Raw genomic sequence first — 22,206 nt, 5'->3', positions numbered from 1 at the left:
CGCAACCATACTAAAAAAAAACATTATATATTACTGTTTCATTTTGTTTTTCACATATTATCTTGCGTTTAGAGATCATTAGGTTACCAATGTGTAACTGGGTACTGCAACATTGTACCGAAATCTAACATTATTTTAGGTATTTCAGTCGTCAGAAGAGAGCGAACAAGGGCCGGACGGCAAGAAGAAGGGGCAGAAGAAAGCGAAGAAGTCGAACAAATCGAAAGCGGCGCAGCGGAAGAACAGCAAGAAGCAGAGCGACCAGCAGCAGGGCAGCGATCTCAGCGCGAAGATATTTGCGACCATGGAGAAGCATAAGGAGGTGTTCTTTGTGATACGGTTGCACTCTGCGCAGTCTGCCGCTAGTTTAGCTGTGAGTATTCTTTACCATTCATAGATAACAAGATACACATACATTTTCCAATGTCATGCAGTTTTATGTATTTTACAAATGCCAAGTTTTTGTCTTATCATTTAGCATTTTGATAGGTAGCATTCTACACCAAATAGCTTTTAATAAATCTGTCAGTCTGATCCATTGAAAAGGTCCCTTTTTTTCCACCACAATATCTTAGAGATTTTCAATTTTGTCAATTTTGTTTATTGGCGTGGTAAGCTTCGTGAGATAATTATTTTATAGTGTATAAAACAAGGCCCTTGGAAAAGTGCTTCGCAATGTTTCAATATAAACCCATTTTTTAAGGAATATAAGATATTTTAATTTTAATAGACAAATCGCTATTATTGCAGTATCCAAGAATAATATGCAATGCATACAACTTTTTATGGTTAGTAAAAACTATAAAAATAATAAATGTTATGATCAGTGAAAAAGCTGAAACAACTTTTTCTGCAGTGTATTGCCCACCAAGACACACGATAACCAAGAATGACTACATAGAGTATTTCGCCATTCTCGGCTCCAGATTTATTTGCGGTGGGGATTGGAACGCAAAACATACCCACTGGGGTTCTCGATTAATCACACACCGTGGAAGGCAACTATACAGTACTATACAGGATTTAAAACTAGCGTGCATCGCCCCTCAGGAGCCGACGTATTGGCCAACAGATTACAATCGAATTCCTGATCTCCTCGACTTTTATATAGCCAAAAGTGTAAGCCGCAATTACATGACTGTTGAAACTTGCACGGATCTATCTTCAGACCATACGCCAGTCATATTGAATTTTAATACAACAATAGTGATGGTGAAGCCAGCAGAACGATTGTACAACAAAAAAACTAACTGGAAGATGTACCAGGACGCAATTACTAGCAGAATTCAGCTCATACACCCGTTCAAAACTATTGAAAGCATAGAAGAAGCCATTGAAAACCTCAATAAAACAATTCATGAGGCAGCAGCGATATCCACGAAACAACGAAAAAGGTTACCTCTAATGAACAATGAATACCCAAAAGCCATTAGAGACAAAATACTCGAACGCCGTAATTTACGTAAAATATGGCATAGAACCAGATATCCCTCAGACAAAACTGTGTTCAATAAATCATCAAACGAACTCAAGGAACTAAAAAAAAGTTATACCAACGATAATTTACAAGAATTTTTATCTAACCTAACCCCGAGTCCGGACACAAGACTATTCGTTGTGGAAAGCAACACAAAAACTAAATCGTCCTAGAAAACAGATCCCTCCCATCAGAAAAGCCAATGGGATGTGGGGATCAGACCAGGAAAAGGCTACAATATTTGGTGAACACTTGTGCAACGTTTTTCAACCATTTCCAGAATTGAGACCGGAGCATAGCTCTGAGATACGTAGTTATTTAGAAAGCGCAGATCAAATGTGTCCTCCATTAAAATACACTAGCCCTTCCGAAGTAGCGGATGAAATACGAAACCTTAAGGATGGAAAATCACTAGGATACGATAGCATAGATAGCGTCCTCTTGAAAAACTTACCCAAAAAGGGTATAGTAGCAATCGTCAACATCTTTAATGCCTGCTTAAGATTGAATTACTTTCCAGGTCACTGGAAGATAGCACAAATAATAATGTTACTCAAACCTGATAAGACACCAAATGAAGTTGCATCATATCGGCCCATAAGTCTTCTACCGTTAATGGGTAAACTTTTCGAAAAGATCATACTAAACAGGTTGAAAGTACATCTAAACGACATCACCCCGGATCACCAATTTGGATTCAGGGAAAATCATGGAACAATTGAGCAAATTCATCGTATTGTAGACGTTATAAGCAGATCTTTGGAGGAAAAGAAATACTGTTCAGCAGTATTTCTAGATATTAGCCAGGCCTTTGATAAAGTGTGGCATGACGGTTTATTATTCAAAGTTAAAAAGATGCTCCCTCACTCATTCTTACACATTATCAAATCTTATCTCTACAAACGTTGTTTTGAAGTAAAGTTTCATGAAGTGACATCAGAACTGTATGAGATCAAATCAGGAGTTCCACAGGGAAGCATGCTGGGACCGATTCTCTACATTATTTACACAGCCGACCTTCCAACTTCACACAACACCATAGTCGCAACATACGCGGACGACACAGCCTTGTTATCCACTCACTCAAATCCAATAATAGCGTCAGATCACCTGCAAAATCACATTTATAAAATAGAGGAATGGCTTAAAAACTGGAGAATTCATGCAAATCAGAGTAAATCAAAACATGTTACATTCACTCTCAGGAGAGACACATGTCCACCAGTTAAATTGAACAATGATTACATTCCTCAAGAGGATAATGCTAAATACTTAGGCATGCACTTGGATAGAAGGCTAACATGGCGAAAACATATTTGGACAAAACGGAAGCAGCTGGACTTGAAACTTCGTAGTCTTTACTGGTTAATTGGACGCCATTCACAAATGAGGACAGAAAGCAAATTAGCAGTATATTAAGCCATCTTGAAACCCATATGGACCTATGGCATCCAACTATGGGGTACAGCTAGTAATAGTAATATAGAGATACTGGAGCGCTTCCAAACAAAAACTTTAAGGACTATATTTAACATCCCATCATACATCAGTAATAGGATCATATACTTAGACTTAAAGCTACCAACTGTCAAACAGGAGATAAGTAAATTTAGTGACGCCTACCAGAAAAGACTTTTAAATCATAAAAATGAGCTAGCCTTTAAATTAAGCGGAGATCAAGGCCTTCAATACAGAAGACTAAAAAGACATAGTGTGCCAACACTACAGGGCAGATTTGTAAGGACGGAATGATACATCCATTTGAGATGTGTCCTTCTAAGCAAAAATAAAAAAAATGTGTGCGTGTACTAGAGTACACACGTAAGAAGTGAAACTTCTTTATGACCTTATTTTTCAAAAAATAATTTACTATCTACACTAATATTATAAAGAGGAAAACTTTGTTTGTTTGTTTGTTTGTTTGATTGATTGTAATGAATAGGCTCATAAACTACTGGACCGATTTTAAAAATTCTTTCACCATTCGAAAGCTACATTATCCACGAGTAATATAGGCTATATATTATCACGCTAAGACCAACAGGAGTATAGCCACGCGGGTGAAACCGCGCGGCACAGCTTGTATACAATATTACAGAAATACGTTAGTGTAACACGCTCGTCGCTTCGCTCCTCGCTACCTATTTAAATATTTACACCAGCCGCTGCTGCAACTCGCTCGCTTCGCTCGCTCGGCTCGTGCGGTAGTTCAAAAATCAAAAGTTAACCTAAGATGCTCGTCGCTTCGCTCCTCGCTACCTATTTAAATATTTACACCAGCCGCTGCTGCAACTCGCTCGCTTCGCTCGCTCGGCTAGTGCGGTAGTTCAAAAATCAAAAGTTAACCTAAGATGCTCGTCGCTTCGCTCCTCGCTACCTATTTAAATATTTACACCGGCCGCTGCTGCAACTCGCTCGCTTCGCTCGCTCGGCTCGTGCGGTAGTTCAAAAGTTAACCTAAGATGCTCGTCGCTTCGCTCCTCGCTACCTATTTGAATATTTACGCCGGCCACTGCCGCGACTCGCTCGCTTCGCTCGCTCAGCTCGTGTGGTAGTTCAAAAGACCAAGGGAGACGCCAAAAAATTCGAGTTATATAGAGTTTTCAACTTATAAAGGATTTCGACTTAGGCGGATTTTGATTGGACATAAAGAGTTTGAGGTTTATTCTTATAAATATTGAATTCACAAAATCATAATTGAACACCAATCAAGCAAACACGTGTTAACGTGAGTCATAGATTTATTATCGTATACTCCTAAAATGTTTTCTAAGAAACAATACTGTACTTACATTGTCGGCAAGTTCTTAAAGGCGGTAACTTATTTTTGTTCGAACAACAGAGGTAATAAATATAAATTCCTAATGTCGAAATCTCGAAACAGTCAGAAATTAATGACGCACATAGCTGTTGATAGTATATACATATTATGACAGAGGTTAAGCTTAAATAACTTGAAAAATAAATAACATGATCTCGCCCACGTGTTGGTGTTTTAAAAAATTCAATCAAAAACTGAGGTTAACTTTAAATACAATTTTAGAAAAATAAATACCACAATCAACATTCAAGTATTAGAAAAAATTGATACCATAATTCCACCCACGTGTTAGTGTATTGCAAAATACAATCAAAAAGTGAGGTTAATCATAAATAACTTAGAAAAATAAATACCATTATTACACCTAAGTATTAGAAAAATAGATGTAATTACTTATTTACTTTTTTTAGAAATTCACTGGAATTAAAATTAAAACAAACCCTTTGATTTTGCTGATCACTTTAATATAACATGTATATAGTCACGAGTACGGCGTAACGCAAAAATGTCACGAGTACGGCGTAACGCAAAAATGTCACGAGTACGGCGTAACGCAAAAATGTCACGCGCGCGGCGTAACGCAAAAATGTCACGCGCGCGGCGTAACGCAAAAATGTTACACAAAATTTTTGTCCACCCCCGATAAAGAAGTTTCACTTCAAAAATTGATACCATAATTCCACCCACGTGTTAGTGTATTGCAAAATACAATCAAAAAGTGAGGTTAATCATAAATAACTTAGAAAAATAAATACCATTATTACACCTAAGTATTAGAAAAATAGATGTAGGTAATTACTTATTTACTTTTTTTAGAAATTCACTGGAATTAGAATTAAAACAAACCCTTTGATTTTGCTGATCACTTTAATATAACATGTATATAGTCACGAGTACGGCGTAACGCAAAAATGTCACGAGTACGGCGTAACGCAAAAATGTCACGAGTACGGCGTAACGCAAAAATGTCACGCGCGCGGCGTAACGCAAAAATGTCATGCGCGCGGCGTAACGCAAAAATGTTACACAAAATTTTTGTCCACCCCCGATAAAGAAGTTTCACTTCAAAAATGTGTGCGTGTACTAGAGTACACACGTAAGAAGTGAAACTTCTTTATGACCTTATTTTTCAAAAAATAATTTACTATCTACACTAATATTATAAAGAGGAAAACTTTGTTTGTTTGTTTGTTTGTTAAATTGATTGTAATGAATAGGCTCATAAACTACTGGACCGATTTTAAAAATTCTTTCACCATTCGAAAGCTACATTATCCACGAGTAATATAGGCTATATATTATCACGCTAAGACCAACAGGAGTATAGCCACGCGGGTGAAACCGCGCGGCACAGCTTGTATACAATATTACAGAAATACGTTAGTGTAACACGCTCGTCGCTTCGCTCCTCGCTACCTATTTAAATATTTACACCAGCCGCTGCTGCAACTCGCTCGCTTCGCTCGCTCGGCTCGTGCGGTAGTTCAAAAATCAAAAGTTAACCTAAGATGCTCGTCGCTTCGCTCCTCGCTACCTATTTAAATATTTACACCAGCCGCTGCTGCAACTCGCTCGCTTCGCTCGCTCGGCTAGTGCGGTAGTTCAAAAATCAAAAGTTAACCTAAGATGCTCGTCGCTTCGCTCCTCGCTACCTATTTAAATATTTACACCGGCCGCTGCTGCAACTCGCTCGCTTCGCTCGCTCGGCTCGTGCGGTAGTTCAAAAGTTAACCTAAGATGCTCGTCGCTTCGCTCCTCGCTACCTATTTGAATATTTACGCCGGCCACTGCCGCGACTCGCTCGCTTCGCTCGCTCAGCTCGTGTGGTAGTTCAAAAGACCAAGGGAGACGCCAAAAAATTCGAGTTATATAGAGTTTTCAACTTATAAAGGATTTCGACTTAGGCGGATTTTGATTGGACATAAAGAGTTTGAGGTTTATTCTTATAAATATTGAATTCACAAAATCATAATTGAACACCAATCAAGCAAACACGTGTTAACGTGAGTCATAGATTTATTATCGTATACTCCTAAAATGTTTTCTAAGAAACAATACTGTACTTACATTGTCGGCAAGTTCTTAAAGGCGGTAACTTATTTTTGTTCGAACAACAGAGGTAATAAATATAAATTCCTAATGTCGAAATCTCGAAACAGTCAGAAATTAATGACGCACATAGCTGTTGATAGTATATACATATTATGACAGAGGTTAAGCTTAAATAACTTGAAAAATAAATAACATGATCTCGCCCACGTGTTGGTGTTTTAAAAAATTCAATCAAAAACTGAGGTTAACTTTAAATACAATTTTAGAAAAATAAATACCACAATCAACATTCAAGTATTAGAAAAAATTGATACCATAATTCCACCCACGTGTTAGTGTATTGCAAAATACAATCAAAAAGTGAGGTTAATCATAAATAACTTAGAAAAATAAATACCATTATTACACCTAAGTATTAGAAAAATAGATGTAATTACTTATTTACTTTTTTTAGAAATTCACTGGAATTAAAATTAAAACAAACCCTTTGATTTTGCTGATCACTTTAATATAACATGTATATAGTCACGAGTACGGCGTAACGCAAAAATGTCACGAGTACGGCGTAACGCAAAAATGTCACGAGTACGGCGTAACGCAAAAATGTCACGCGCGCGGCGTAACGCAAAAATGTCACGCGCGCGGCGTAACGCAAAAATGTTACACAAAATTTTTGTCCACCCCCGATAAAGAAGTTTCACTTCAAAAATTGATACCATAATTCCACCCACGTGTTAGTGTATTGCAAAATACAATCAAAAAGTGAGGTTAAACATACAATCAAAACACGAAATAAATGTAACCTAGTATAACTTCGTAATAAGTATTCATACTAATGCTATTCCGTCCTTATTACGGCTACCACCCTAGTATAAGTCTGACATAACCGAGTTATAACATATCTTTTAGTACATTATGCTGTGTTTTACAAGTTTTAGAAGCAATTTTCTATATATACAGTTGAACCTCGATAACTTAAACCTCGGTAACATAAAAACCTCTGTAACTTCAAAAAATAATATGTTCCCTTCCCATCAGAGCCCAAAACCTCTTTAACTTAAAATACGCAACCTCTATAACTTAAATAAATAATCTCTGTATTGGCCCTCAGTAACTTAAAGAAATGTTTCCACAACCTCTATAACATAAAATTTTTTGTCAAATGAGTCATTTTGAGATTGTCAAAACAAAAGGTTTCGGTATTTATTGCTTGCACGTGTTTACTATGTATTCTTAACGTAAACAATACATTACCTATTGTTTGCTTTATCGAAATTCTTCAAAGCTTTGCGGCGGTTAGCTTTATGACAACAACTTACTTGCATCATAAGTTTTTGATTGTTGTCCTGGAAACATCACTTTACTTACTGTGTGATAAAACTGGCTTAAAATGAGTCCAAAAAGAAAACTATCAACCCTCACCTACGCAGATAAATTAAAAGCTATAGAAGCAGTGAAAAATGGATAGACCCTTGATAACTTAAAACCTCTATAACTTAAAATATTTTGTGTTTCCCTCGGACTTTAACTTATCGAGGTTCTACTGTAATAGCAATGAGAGTAATACGAGAAGTAGAAAAAGTTGAGCAAATTAATAATTTCATTACGTACCTATTGAAATGGAAAATTTTGTATGAAATGTCAAAATATATACGAAATTATGAAAAACCCTTTTGATATTTATAATGATTTATTTATTTACAACATGCGCCAAACCATACATACATAAAACTTATTTCTAAACTTATCACAATAATATACACTTTCGTTGAAAATATAAATCTTCTAAGCCAGGAGTTGTATGTTTTGAGTACCAGTTATTTGGCAACTCTCTATCTCAAGGTGGGTTTATCTTCTGTTCTCCAGATATTTGATAGCGTTATCTATCATTTGCTTGCATATTTAATGATATATTTAAATTATTTCCAATAAATATTTAAAAAATAAATAAACAGAACATCGTATGATGAAACTTCACAACAAATTCGACGAAGTCAAAATGACAGCACCAAGGCTTAACCGTAGACAATTTCAATGTTTTTCATAATTTTGTGAATGAATTGCGACGTTGCCGCTTCGCGCCTATTGCATAGCGTGAGCATAGATACATCGACGTTATTCCAAATTTATTTGTAAGAAATTATGACATCCTTATTCTTTATTTATTCTTATCATATCTATGCATTGCATAAGGTTTGAATAAGCAAGTTTTTATTTGTACGGCTGTTAATGTCGAAATCTCGAAACAGTCAGAAATTAATGACGCACATAGCTGTTGATAGTATATACATATTATGACAGAGGTTAAGCTTAAATAACTTGAAAAATAAATAACATGATCTCGCCCACGTGTTGGTGTTTTAAAAAATTCAATCAAAAACTGAGGTTAACTTTAAATACAATTTTAGAAAAATAAATACCACAATCAACATTCAAGATATAAATATCACACAAATTAGTGGCTTATTGTTGTGATCAACAGATTGCCATGAAGCAGTAAAAGAAAAATAATAATAGTTTAATAAAACTAAAAAAACACGCTTTTTATAGTAAACCGAACTAAAAAATAGAAAATTTTATCAAATTAGTGTATTGTCATCGGTCCTCAATAAATCTACAAAGTTTGAACGAAATCTGGCCGTTTAAAGTGGGTCAAAATCGCGCCCAAAGAAGTCGGTTATAAACATACAAACATACAGGTGAAGCTAATATAAAGCGTGTAAAAAAAAAAAAAAAAAACTAAAAACAAACACGACAGTACTATATTATCTTGAATTAATATGTAATTTCAATATAAATTAAGTGTAGTAAGAGTTTACTGAACAAATGTTTTTCTTTACAGCCTATTCAAGACCCCGACCCATTAATAAACTGTGATCTGATGGACGGTCGCGACGCCTTCCTCACTATGGCGCGCGACCGACACTACGAATTCTCCTCGACGAGACGAGCTTTCTTCTCAACGTTATGCATGTTGTACGAACTACACCAAAGCCAGGACAGGTTCGTGTACACGTGCAACAGCTGCAAGTCGCACGTGGAGACCCGCTACCACTGCACCGTGTGCGACGACTTCGACCTGTGCGTGCCCTGCTACGACAAGGAGGGCCACCCGCACAAGATGGAGAAGCTCGGCTTAGACCTCGACGTGGGCTCGTCGCCGGGCGACATGAAGCAGGCCAACCCGCAGGAGGCGCGCAAGCTGTCCATCCATCCAGCGACTGGATGCATCCAGCGGTGCATCCAGTCGCTGGTGCACGCGTGCCAGTGCCGCGACGCGAACTGCCGCCTGCCGTCCTGCCAGAAGATGAATCGCGTCGTCACGCACACCAAGATCTGCAAGCGGAAGACGAAGGGCGACTGCCTGATCTGCAAGCAGCTCATCGCGCTGTGCTGCTACCACGCGAAGCAGTGCCAGAAGAGCAAGTGCTCGGTGCCGTTCTGCAGCAGCATCAAGCAGAAGTTGAAGCAGCAGCAGGTGCAGCAGCGCGTGCAGCAGCAACAACTGCTGCGGCGGCGCATGGCGGCCATGAACACGCGGGGCGGCGCCGCAGGGCCCAGCTCGCCGCCGCCCGCCAAGCCCGCCGCGCACGCGCTGCCGCACAATGTGCAGAAGGCGCTCTCGTACTGAAGTCCAACCCGCCGCTCATGGCCGCCTTCATCAAGCAGCGCGCGCAGGTACGTAAATCCTACTAATATTATAAATGCGAAAGTTTATGAGGATGTGTGTGTTTGTTACTCTTTCGAGCGAATACTACTGAACCGATTACAATGAAATTTAGCACACATATAGAGGGTAACTTGGATTAACACATAGGATAGTTTTTATCCCGGAAATCCCACGGGAACGGGAACTGTGCGGGTTTTTCTTTGAAAACGCGGGCGAAGCCGCGGGCGAAAAGCTAGTGGTTACATATTTCTATAGGAAATATAGCGTTTTTCTAATTCTATTAGAATTTTCTTTATATGTTTATTGTTAATTAAATATAACGTTGAAAAGGTCAATATTTATAAAAAAGCTAGATAAACCATCCACATCAAATAAATCTAATCTTAATTCATTCGAATAAGGTTAAATTTAGCTTACACTGATACAATTTATTGACTTCGGTATTAACTCTGCATTCGAAAGTAATGCTAAAAATATTGATTTTACTTTAACACGTTCAGACTATATATATGACTGTTTGGATGATGTGTATAGGATTGTGTATCTTGTAGTTTTTAATGATCAAATACAAAGAAATTGTAAAACAAGATCATCCACATGTATTTTTTGTATATTGATGTCTAGCAAATTCATAAAATAACTTTTTACTGTCGATTTATCTGATGTGTTATAAAATGTTATGCGTTTGTCTTGTAGAACGCCCAGAACCAACAACAAGCGAGCGGAGGTGTGAGCTCCGTGAGCGGCGTGGGCGGCGTGGGCGGGCACGTGGCGCTGGGCGGCGTGCAGCAGCCGCAGCAGCTGCAGCACATGATGCAGCCGCAGCAGCAGCGGCTGCAGCAGATGCACCAGATGATCCCACAACAGGGACAAGTGAGTATTAGTCGCAATAATTTATATTCGTGCTTTGAATAATGTTACAGTATTTTTCAAACTGCTAGTCCGTTCTGAAGTGAGATGCGAGTGGGATTAAAGATCAAAATATAGACAAAGACTTCATTATTTTAAATGTAGTTATACATTAACAATGTACGAAATCATGTTTAGTATGGCTATCACAGGCAAAATTGAATGTTGACATAACAATTTTTTTTCTATATCACAGTGTTTTAAGCAACTTCAGAGAGGACTAAACAGTATAACTTTAATGTCCATAGTAAATGTTGTCACATAAGTGCTGTCTGTCATATTTCAAGTGTCAAAATTTTGTATGACATTTTATTTTACATGTATTTTGTTCAAATGATGAGTAATAAAAAATTGTATCGTCAGGTCGGCGGAGTGTCGAACGTCGGCGGCGTGGGAGGCGTGGGCGGCGTGTCGTCCGTGGGGCTGGGCGGCATGGCGGGCGGCGGCAACGCGTGGTTCAAGCCGCAGGGCGCGGTGGGCGGCGTGGGCGTGGGCGCGGCGGGCGGCGCCATGGGCATGCGCGGCGCGTACGCGGGCGCGGCGCCGCGGCTGGCGGCGCGCTACTTCCCGGGCGCGGTGCAGCGCTCGCCGCCCGCCACGCCGGCGCCGCGCCCGCCCACGCCCTCCGAGCTGCTGCTGCTGCGCCAGTCGCCCGCGCCGCCCGCCCCGCACCCGCCCGACGACCAGCTGCCGCCCATGACGCCGCAGGACCAGCTCACCAAGTTCGTGGAGCAGTTGTAGTGTACATAGCGCCGCGGCCGGCGGGCTGTACCATATAGCCTAGCGCCCCGCCGACCCGCCCACCCCCTACCCCCCCTACCCCCCATCCCCCTTATTTATTGATATCGTCGCGAAGGACGTGTTAGTATTGGTATTACGATGAACGAATCGAGCGCTCAATGTACAAAATGTAAATATGAAACGAGTACATCCTGTCCGCTTTTACGTAATTGTAAGTTGTTCGTACTGTAGGTACATTATGATACTTATTCTGTTTATTGTAATTAAATCATTTTATAATATAATTATGTGATATTATACACGGTTGTTTTAGTTTTTACCCCTGTCTACTCCGATGAAAAGTGATAATAACAGCTATCAAATTATGGAAATTATTATATTCTATCATTTTTTAAATAATTAACGACAATGAGAGTAGCTGTATCCAAAATAATATTATAGACATCTACTGCATCCAAATTTGTAAAAAAAATTGTACGCCATTTAAAATGGCAGTATATATGAGAAAAAATATTTTGTAAAACCTTAACCATATACAAGCAAATAAACATATCTGATTTGATTTGACACCAACATCAAGTTACTTTCCATAAAGCCTTAATTCATTGAAACTGTTTGAATTCTTTACGATAATTACTGCATATTTTTCAATTACAAAAATCACACTAAACAAAATTATTGCACTAATTGCTGAGTCTCAAAAAAGTAATAAAACTTGGTTCTTAAATACTTAACATCACTTTAACTTGTACTTAGTACTTAAATTATCATTTCACCAATGGCATAAAAAGAACAGAAATGCGGCGATTTTTTGGTCGTTGGATTATACTGTCAGAGGGGCTAAAAAATCTCCGTATTTACTGTAAATTGTTCAACTGAACAAATTATCTGAGAAAATTGAATATAAAATAGAATTTGCAAAAAACACTGGACGCATGTGTTATACTTTATATACCTATAGTTTAAAGCAATAAATTTTAAAAATTACATCCTACTGGCGAAAGTTTGTGAGGATGGATGGATGGATGTTTATTATTCTTTCACGTAAAAACTACTGAACCGAATACAATGAAATTTGGTCTGTAGCTGAAGACACAGAATAAGACAGGCTACTTTTTACACGCTTTATATTAGCTTCACCTGTATGTTTGTAACCGACTTCTTTGGGCGCGATTTTGACCCACTTTAAACGGCCAGATTTCGTTCAAACTTTGTAGATTTATTGAGGACCGATGACAATACACTAATTTGATAAAATAAATAATAGTTAAAAAAAAATAAAAAACACGCTTTTTATAGAAAACCGACCTAAAAGCGTGTTTTTTAGTTTTTTTAAACTATTATTATTATCCCAGAAATCCCACAGCAACCGGAACTATGCGGTTATTCTTTGAAAACGCGGGTGGAAATCTAGTAAAAATACACGATTCGAAAAATATCACAAGGTGCGACAACAGCACAGGTGGCGAAGTTCGGAACAAACGCCGAAAAAATACCGTATTACTGCAAGCTAATGTCTAAACTGTGATGTTGAAATATATTATATACCTACTTTATCATGTTGAGTTTTAACATAGACAAATATACTCAAGGTTTTAATAACAAACCAAAATAAAATAAATAAATTCAGACACCAATAGTTTAAATAAGTTGTATGAAAACTTGTGAGTAGTTTTATTCCTTACCATGTGTTAGTTAATGTTGCGATATTAAATAATAAAGATTAAAAGACAAAGCGTGAATTCGGCATTATTTTTACTGACTACTCTCATCACTTTCAATTATGGAAAATATAACATGTTTTGAATACAAGCAGCTACCATCAAATCTGTCTGACAAAAAAAATGTATGGATCTTTACCATATTACCTACAAAGTAGAACAGTTAGTTATATCTTATACTAGGTAACGTCTAAAAATTTTTAGACACTAATGCTGCTATAAGTTAAAATACAATAAAACAACCGACCGAGCTTGCACGCGCACGTGCGTGATGTTATTACTTATTACAAAGGCGCGATGTCGCAGTGCAGCGTAAAGACATCATCACTACATGTATACTAATAAAAACTATATGTATACCAATAATAATAGCTGAAGAGTTTGTTTAGTTGAATGCGCTAATCTTAGGAACTACGGATCCAATTGATCCGATTATTTTACTGTTTAGATAGAACATTTATCAAGGAGGGCTACATCATCACGCTAATGAGCGGAGCAATTCGGGTAAATTCAAAAGATTCAAAGAGTTAAGAGAAATAATATCTAAAAATCCAGTAGTATCTGATTTTACTCTTTCATAAATATAAAGTGTTCCCTTGCACATGATAGTAATAATAGAAGCTTTCCTGTGTAATAATAGTAAATATTATTTAGATTTCATTAACATTGATAGAAAATTTTCTCATGCGCAATAAAATCGAGTGAATCTGTTGCTCATATACAGATTGCATAGCGAAGCAAGGACAAACCGAACACATTTCTATTTATATTAATGCCTATTCGTGATGTGCCACTCGGAAAGAAGAAAAAATAATTGGTGCCACAAACCTATAAAGTTTTTATTGATCCGAGTGTGGCAGTTATATAAATAGTAAGATGACCAAAAGATGGAAATGAGCTAAATAATATTATAATACACTGATATTGTAGTCTTATCAACTTTGGTGGATAACCAAAACCCCAAAATTGTAAATAGGTACCTACTCATTTTCAAGAATTTTCTTTTACAGGAAGCAATTGAATTGGTATAGAAGATTACCATAATAGGAAAATGGATCGTGTGGTAAAGGTAGGTATTAACTATTAATGATGACACAAAAATAAAACACATTATGTGAAAAAGACACTATATTTTTGTGACAATGTTAAAATAAACATTACATATATTTTATTCATCTGTTAACATTTCAATAGCATATCATTCACACCATTTAACATCTCAACAATAAGCGATGTTTAGGCAACGTTTATGTAATTTTATAGTTTTGATTTTTTATATAATTTTACAATAAAATAGGCGAAAATGAAAGTCACAAATAAATTAAAGCATTATGATGAATAGCGCTTAATCTTCCAAAGCTTATTCCACACTTACGATTACAAACCTCAACCAATTCATAACTTAACGCACTTTAAACTAATTTAGTCACAAAAAAGGCAAATTAATAAATATAACAGTTAATAGAATGCTACAGTGAACTTAAATGATTTAACTTAATTTCATTGTCTCCATAGTAAAAAAAGTGAAAAGAGCGGCGTCCTATTGTTGGATAAATAATGTTGAATAGTAAAAAAAATACACACAGACACACTAGACAAAATATAGTTAGGATAATATATCTGTTTTAATGTGTCTAAATATATTTTTTTCCGTGAACAGAAGATGGCACTCACTCTTTTATCTAAACATAATTGTGTTCATATAATGTTCACATATAAAATTAATAGCCAAAAACATATCGACTGTTAAAACAATATCAAAACAACATAACACACTACTGGCAACATGCTTTATTCAAAATTTATTATAATTACAAACATTAGACATTAAAATTTATTATGCACATTTCATTTTTAAGTTTGCAACACTTGATTTCAATGTTACCATGTTTAAGTACCAAAGGTCAAAGAGAAACGAATAAGATAAAGTCAAATGTATGAATTTGGTAATAAAGACAATTTTGATCCAATAAATAAACCTAAAATTCGCAATAAATGCACATAATAATATAACAAAACATTGTGGCTATGTTCTAGATCGCGAAATCGGTTTGCTTTGGACATTGAAAACATAGAAATACACATTTGATATTCTATATATTTTTAATATTAGTAGCTAGAAATTATAAGCTAGCGATTTTAGTTTCTATTCACTTCATCAAAACAATCCAAATCCCACTTCTCGATCCACAACAATAAAAGTTGAAACGCAATTTCATAACAAGGGATCGGGGGAATGTGTTAGGCTAATGTCCCTTAACGTTATCAACTTTATTTCGCCATCACTCAGTCTTTCGATTCACAAAACTGTAAATATACAACAATATAAACTACATATAACCTTCAAAAATATGTAAAAAGCAACAGTTTCAGAATAAGATAAGTAGGTCTCGAGTTATGTAGCGCGAAGCCGACGAGCCTGCGTTGGTCACTGAGGCCTGAGGTTACATAACACTACAGATTTATATTGTTTCGCATTTATCATAATTGTTACTTATGCGTCATGAATACATATATTTTTTAATATATAAACCTCGAGAAAAAATCATTGTGAAAAAATCTCCCACACTTATAATTAGTGGCAGTTAGCAATCACACGATATTCGTAACCGACTTAATGATTACTAATTATAGTTGTTTTGAACTGAATGAAGTCTCGGTGAGAAAATATGTCGACAGTTTGCGATTTTTTTACTTGGTAGCCAAGTAAATTGTTTTGCTAAAATTTCAGTTTATGATGAACAAAAAATTTGTGCGCAACTTAAGTCCTCAGTAACCATTAGTAGAATTATTAAGCGTTCTGTTATTTGAACGATAAATCAAAAAGTTAGGATATTTTAGAATCTATGAGCACGGATATTGAAGTAAGATTTAATAAATATAGTTTGTTAAACAATGATAAAGCGGGACAAAAGGATTATTGTGCTCAAAAATGATAAAAAAAGCGATTTACATATCGATCGACCTAACTTTTTGACACATCGGTCAATGTGATGAATGATTTTCGTCAAGTATGCAGTTTATTGTTCCTTTTTCTGTTCGGGGTTGTTTGTCGATACTTCGGTTTCTTCCGTTTCTTCGTCTGAATAGTTCGCGGGTTCCTCGCCCGGCTTCAGCAACCGCCCGACGAGGTCGTACTTTTCTGAAATGACAAAAATTTTAATGATCATCTACGCATTTAATAAAACAGTTACCTGATCATTTCTGTACATTCAATATTCTTTTTTTATTTTGATTTTCCAAACTTATTTATAATCCACGAAAGCGAAGCCGTAGGAGGTGGTGGTTTAATCTAATAAGGATTTACCAACGTGCTATAAGAAAATAATTTATCGAACGTTTGAAAGACATTCTTCACTCAATGCTCACTAAATATTATACTAGCCCATAGATATCATATTCTGTATCATTTTTATGTGCATTACGTGGTCCCAGTATAAATAAACAGATAATAGCCAGAATAAACATACGGTATTCCTATTATAAAAAATAATTGTAATTTTGTTTGTAAAATTAATTCTCTCACATTTTACTTTTAAAATGTGTACTTTCTAGTAAAATAAAAAAAAGGAAAAATAAAATAAAAACTTATTTAAAAAGGAAAAGAACATTAATTGTTCAATACGTGCCATTGTGTCATATATAGAACAGTGGCTGTTTAATTTATATAAATTGGTACGACCTTTAGGTGTCGACATTATAATTATATTCAACGACGTGTGCTTCGAAAAAATAAAGGTTAATAAGTATAGTTCTCGTGGTTTTATTTTAATGTTAAGTATCTTTAATTTCCCATTTAGAAAAATTATAAAAATGGTCACCTTGGCCTTGGCGAAAACACAGTCTCTCTATATAATTCGAATATCTTAAGGGAATGGATTATAATGAACGCTTTCAACTGCAAACAATATCGTTTTGATATAAACACAAATGCGTATATTTTTATATTAAAACATTAAAAAAAAATATGTTTTTAAGTTATAGATATATATTGTTCAAAGATGCAATGCAAAAATCAGATAATTGCCTGACTCGCGACTGAGCGAGATTTTAACTATTATTTGCGTGAGAGTGCAAGAGCGAGATCTTTAAACTTTAAAGGGCCATTGCCGTTTTGAAATAGAATATTATCAGTGTAGTGTAGCCTGTCTATCCTTTTAATACACCTGTTAAACTTACAATTTGACACTGTAAGCTATAAGTGGGACAAATCATGATGATCCATGGTCATTATCAAATCAAATAATCATTCATATATTATGTGCAACAATAATGCAGTGTCAAGATATTATTACAAACATGCATACATAAATATTTACTCTTATATCCTGATAACATGAATAATTTCAAGGTGAGGTGTCGAATATTTTTTGCAGTTGCATAATAAATATTTATTATGCAACTGCAAAAAATATTCGATATATCATATGATACCTAATAAAATTAAATTGCCGGGACTGTAAAAACATGTTGATTGTCATATAAAGTGGTGTTATGACTTCCTTCTTCTTGTGTAAAATTGCTCTTTCTGTTATGATGTAATAGCATGAAGATATTAAAAAAAATTATTGCTGCAGCTTGATATATTAAAAATAAAAATAGTATAGGTACTCCTTATTGTGTCAGAGCCTAATTTTGAGTATTAATATGTTTTCATAACATATTAGTAACACTAATTACATCAAAGAAAATGAAATATAGATATGTTTGATAAAAAATATATAACATGAATGCTGTTACAATTAATGTTAAACTACTAATGTTAAACACTAAAGTAGCCACATATTACGGAAATCTTTCAGGAACTCAATACAATCACACAAGTGTTACAGAAATATAATTTATATGCTTTAATAGGTTGGGTTAATAGTGCAATGTAAATAAACCAGTGCTGATAGCTGCACTAAATACATACTAAGTATCACTGGCTTTTACTGTCATTTGAAATTTATTTCGAAACTTAGTATTGTAATCAATAAGGGTTCATTCATGTTTTATAGCGTTTTTAACTTTTAATGGATTCTTTTTAACCGATTTGTTAAAAATAAATTGTTTTGTTTATTTAAAAAAGTGATAGTTAATTAAATGTTAAGAAATGTATAGAATGTGATTGTTGGAGCTATTAAAACTTATATACATTATTTTTTACGATTCAAACAATTATACCATTCTATGAATCAATATGTAACTATTATTAACTTTTAAACACGCTTATAAATATCCTTAACAACAACATCTTTGTCATATACACTAAAAATAACAAAACGTAAACAAAACTCACATTATAATATACACATTCAAATATTTATTGATGGTTAAGGATAAGTATAGGTTATGATAATAAATATATTTATCTTATATACTCTGATTGTGATAAAAATATAAATAAAAATTTTAAATTGTTGGTATTCATGATAAACTGTTTGCAGTGATAACAAAATTCTATGCATTACTTATTTGGCCTGAATAAGATTAACAATAATTACATAATTTCTTTGACTTATTTTATTATAGAGTATGGATTATCAATAAATTTTTTCTTCAGTTTTATTTTTTAATTTTAATTTTTAAATTATATTTGTGGTAATTGATTGATACAAGTTTTAATTTGATTATTATTATCATTAGTGAATAATTTATGAATATAAAAGAATAAATAGATTACATTTTCTACCCTTCATTATAACAAACTTTTATTCACTATCAAACCTACCTCTGAACTGCGCCTCCCATTCTTTGACTGATTCCATTTCCATTGAGTTGAGATCACTTAAGTCGTCATATTCCTTATCTGATGATGTGACGGAAAATGTGGCCAGGCCTCGAGATGCATCTTTACCACCAAATGCTGCATAAGGACCACCTGGAACATATAAATAAAAATAATTTAAATGCGACTTTTTTAATGAATTATGGAATGACATAATATAATTATTTGCATATTTATTTTCAACTCCCGCACTCCGGCACTCTATAATCAGATATATCTATAACACGATGATGTTTAATGCAGGTCGCGCATGAATGCATAATCACTGACTCATAAAAGACAAGCTATTAATAAAACTGATGCACTCACCGGGTCCATAGAAGCGGCGTCCCCGCGTGGCATCAAAAATCCATCCATTTACTGCTACTAAAACTCTACCATCGGGTTGAGTCCCATCATATTGACGTAATTCGGCAACAGTCATGTCTTTTCGAATTTTAGGCAACTCGGGCATCGGCTCCTCTGCAGATAATTTACCAAACTTGCTCCTAAATATTTTATACACTAATACAATAATGATAACAGTCAAGAGCAAGTTCACCGGACTTAGTAATTCACTTAAAAAACTGGAAGAAACTTCGGTATTTTCGCTTTCCGCATTTTTAATTTCGGGAGACGACGACATTTTTAATTTACGCGTGTCTATCACACAGCCTCTAGCACAACTTTGTTTGTGTACAAATTTTAAAAATTACGATATCACTGTTCAATCATACAAAAAATAATCAAGTTATTACTGACGTCAGCCTTCGTTCCGTCGCGGAGACAAATTTAAATAATGTTTCCAGATGTAAAAAAGCACATTTAATTCTATTCATTTTTTATTAAAAAAAAATTTCAAGAAATTCATTAATTAGGCTATTGAAATTTAACGTCGCCAGCCTTGTCCGTTCCGTCTTGGTTCCGTCCAAGGAAATTTCCATGGGATTATAGAGATTTTACGTATACGTATGAATACAGACATAAAAATCATAACATAGAGCTAGACCACAGAACAATAAAAACAAATAGAAGTGCTTTAATGTCATAATTAGTATGAAAACCAGTGTCGCCAAACCCACACATTTAAACCGATAGTTATACAGTACACTACAAGTAAACTATGCCTTTGATTGGACTGCTTAATTTGAGTAAAAACTGACTTAGGTTATAAATTCAGCATTTCAATATGTACCCTAACGCACCATGTTACGGTTTATTTTAGTATAACATCTCTAGGTATATTAGCTGTTTTGTTTCTCATTGCACAGAAATTCCAAATTCAAAAAACATTCAGCTACTCCACAACAGAGGGCGTTAGTTTTCAATAGATATAACTTTGAACCTCAACACATAGAGATAAGGTTGAAATTTGTGTCACTCAACATTAATGACATTAACTTGATATTTATCTGATGCTATGCCCTGAGGGATGTCAGCCTTGTTATCGATATCGAGATATCGATAATTCACAAATAAATATTTTTTGTGTATTTTTTTTTTCTTTCTATTATACGAGTATAGTATAATGTGTCACATTTTGGAGTATGTTTATTACTACTAAGTACGTCTTTTTATATTATTATTATTAAATAAAAAACGGAATAGAATAGTATTAATCTATATTTACAAAATACAAACAGAAAATATGCATTATTTTAAATCTTGGAACTGCCGTAGGTTTGCTGTATCGGTGGCCTTTGTTAGACTGCTTAGTGCTGTTCGGCATTCAGTTAACTCGTCACGTTGCATTTATGCATTTCTCTTTTAAATTAGCCTCTTTGGGAAATCTGTAAATAAATTGGACAAATGAAAGCTAAGGAAAAATAAAATAAAATTTAATATTTATAATGTTTGTCTTTTCTAAAGTATCGATACTGTCGATATGCGCCACAAGCATCACTAAAGCGACATTCGTTTGTTTATTGCAATAATATTCCAGAAATTCTTGTTTGCTGTTCAATCTATAATAGTACTAATTTCTTACGGATTAAGGTTCATTTTGACTAGATATTTGTATACAATTTTGACAAATTACAAGCGAAGATATAATATAAAATATTATATGTAAAATAAATAAAAATAAGACTTACCGATGGTATGAAATGCCTCCATTGCTGATATTATTTCGTCTGTTATCATTTTTGCACTCTAATACCGAACAACACGTCCTAATTAATGAATAAATACGGAAAAAAGGTTTGACAGCTGACAACCGACTCGAATATTTTTCTGCGCACAACTGAGAGCAAGTTAGGTGATCTTACCTTACAAGTGACACGTGGGCCACGCCCACATCACACTTCTATCTACTTTACTGTTCTGTGAGCTAGACCGTGTTACGAGACGACGCGATGTGCAAGAAAGACAAACAAACCAACAAAACGTTGGGCAAACGTTGTTATGCCGTACTCTTGTCACCTAAATGAAAAATAGATGTTGGCCGATTTTCAGATCTACCCAACCCAATAGACATACAAAAATATTATGAGACTTGGTTCAGCCTTTTCGGAGGAGTACACAACTAACATTGTGAATTTACTTCTCTTCAATATTGATAATCTCGAAAACAGTTCAAGTTATAAAAAAATATGAAATAGAAAAGTTGTAGAGAATTTAATTCTAATATATTATCATATTTTTTTCTTTTGCGCAGATTCGGGCACGCTCTAAAGAAATTTGCCGCTAGTTATACTTTTAACATTACTGAAAGTTAGGATGTTACTTTGTAAAAAATAAAAAAAATATTGTTTTTTTGCAAACATTCGTACACAATAAAAAAACCGGCCAAGTGCGCGTCGGATTCGATCACGAAGGGTTCCGTACTATGGGGAACCCCCTTAATATAAATATATTTTAATTTTTAGGATTTGTTGTTAAAGCGGCAACGGAAATACATAATTTGTGAAAATTTCAACTTTCTAGCTATCACGGTTTACGAGATACAGCCTGGACAGACAACGAAGTCTCAGTGATATGGTCCCGTTTTACCGTTTCGGTACGGATAACGGAACCCTAATAAACGAATCTTTGCGCTTTTAAGGATAAATTTGGGAATGCCATCTT

At 35.2% G+C, this 22,206-nt stretch overlaps 2 protein-coding genes across 7 annotated transcripts in view; one reads left to right on the top strand and one right to left on the bottom strand.

Annotated features, from left to right (window-relative positions):
• The window catches only part of LOC149482484 (CREB-binding protein-like), a 44,863-nt gene extending 34,001 nt beyond the window's left edge, over window positions 1–10,862 (top strand). For 4 of the 6 annotated variants that reach the window (XM_089704050.1, XM_089704051.1, XM_089704048.1 and 1 more), the window contains 3 exons: window positions 140–373; window positions 9,193–10,028; window positions 10,717–10,862. In XM_089704050.1, coding sequence (XP_089560176.1) covers window positions 140–373; window positions 9,193–9,981 — 1,023 coding nt within the window. In that variant the 3' untranslated portion in view covers window positions 9,982–10,028; window positions 10,717–10,862. The remainder of the gene's footprint in view (window positions 1–139; window positions 374–9,192; window positions 10,029–10,716) is intronic. The other 2 variants (XM_089704049.1, XM_089704054.1) reach the window with 1 other exon arrangement.
• Window positions 10,863–14,501: 3,639 nt separating this feature from the next.
• On the bottom strand, window positions 14,502–19,933 carry MSBP (membrane steroid binding protein). Its single transcript, XM_089703943.1, has 3 exons — window positions 19,471–19,933; window positions 19,105–19,254; window positions 14,502–16,533 (listed from the first exon to the last, which is right to left on the bottom strand). Exons 1-3 carry the CDS (start codon window positions 19,784–19,786, stop codon window positions 16,412–16,414), a joined length of 588 nt encoding a protein of 195 aa, XP_089560069.1. The 5' UTR covers window positions 19,787–19,933; the 3' UTR covers window positions 14,502–16,411.
• Window positions 19,934–22,206: the final 2,273 nt, after the last annotated feature.

This window comes from Colias philodice, chromosome 15 (genome assembly GCF_061535455.1).
Source record: "Colias philodice isolate Cphi_HAF_F1 chromosome 15, ilColPhil1 Martin Lab GWU primary, whole genome shotgun sequence".
Lineage (NCBI taxonomy): Eukaryota > Metazoa > Arthropoda > Insecta > Lepidoptera > Pieridae > Colias > Colias philodice.
This window is presented reverse-complemented; position numbering and strand designations above follow the sequence as displayed.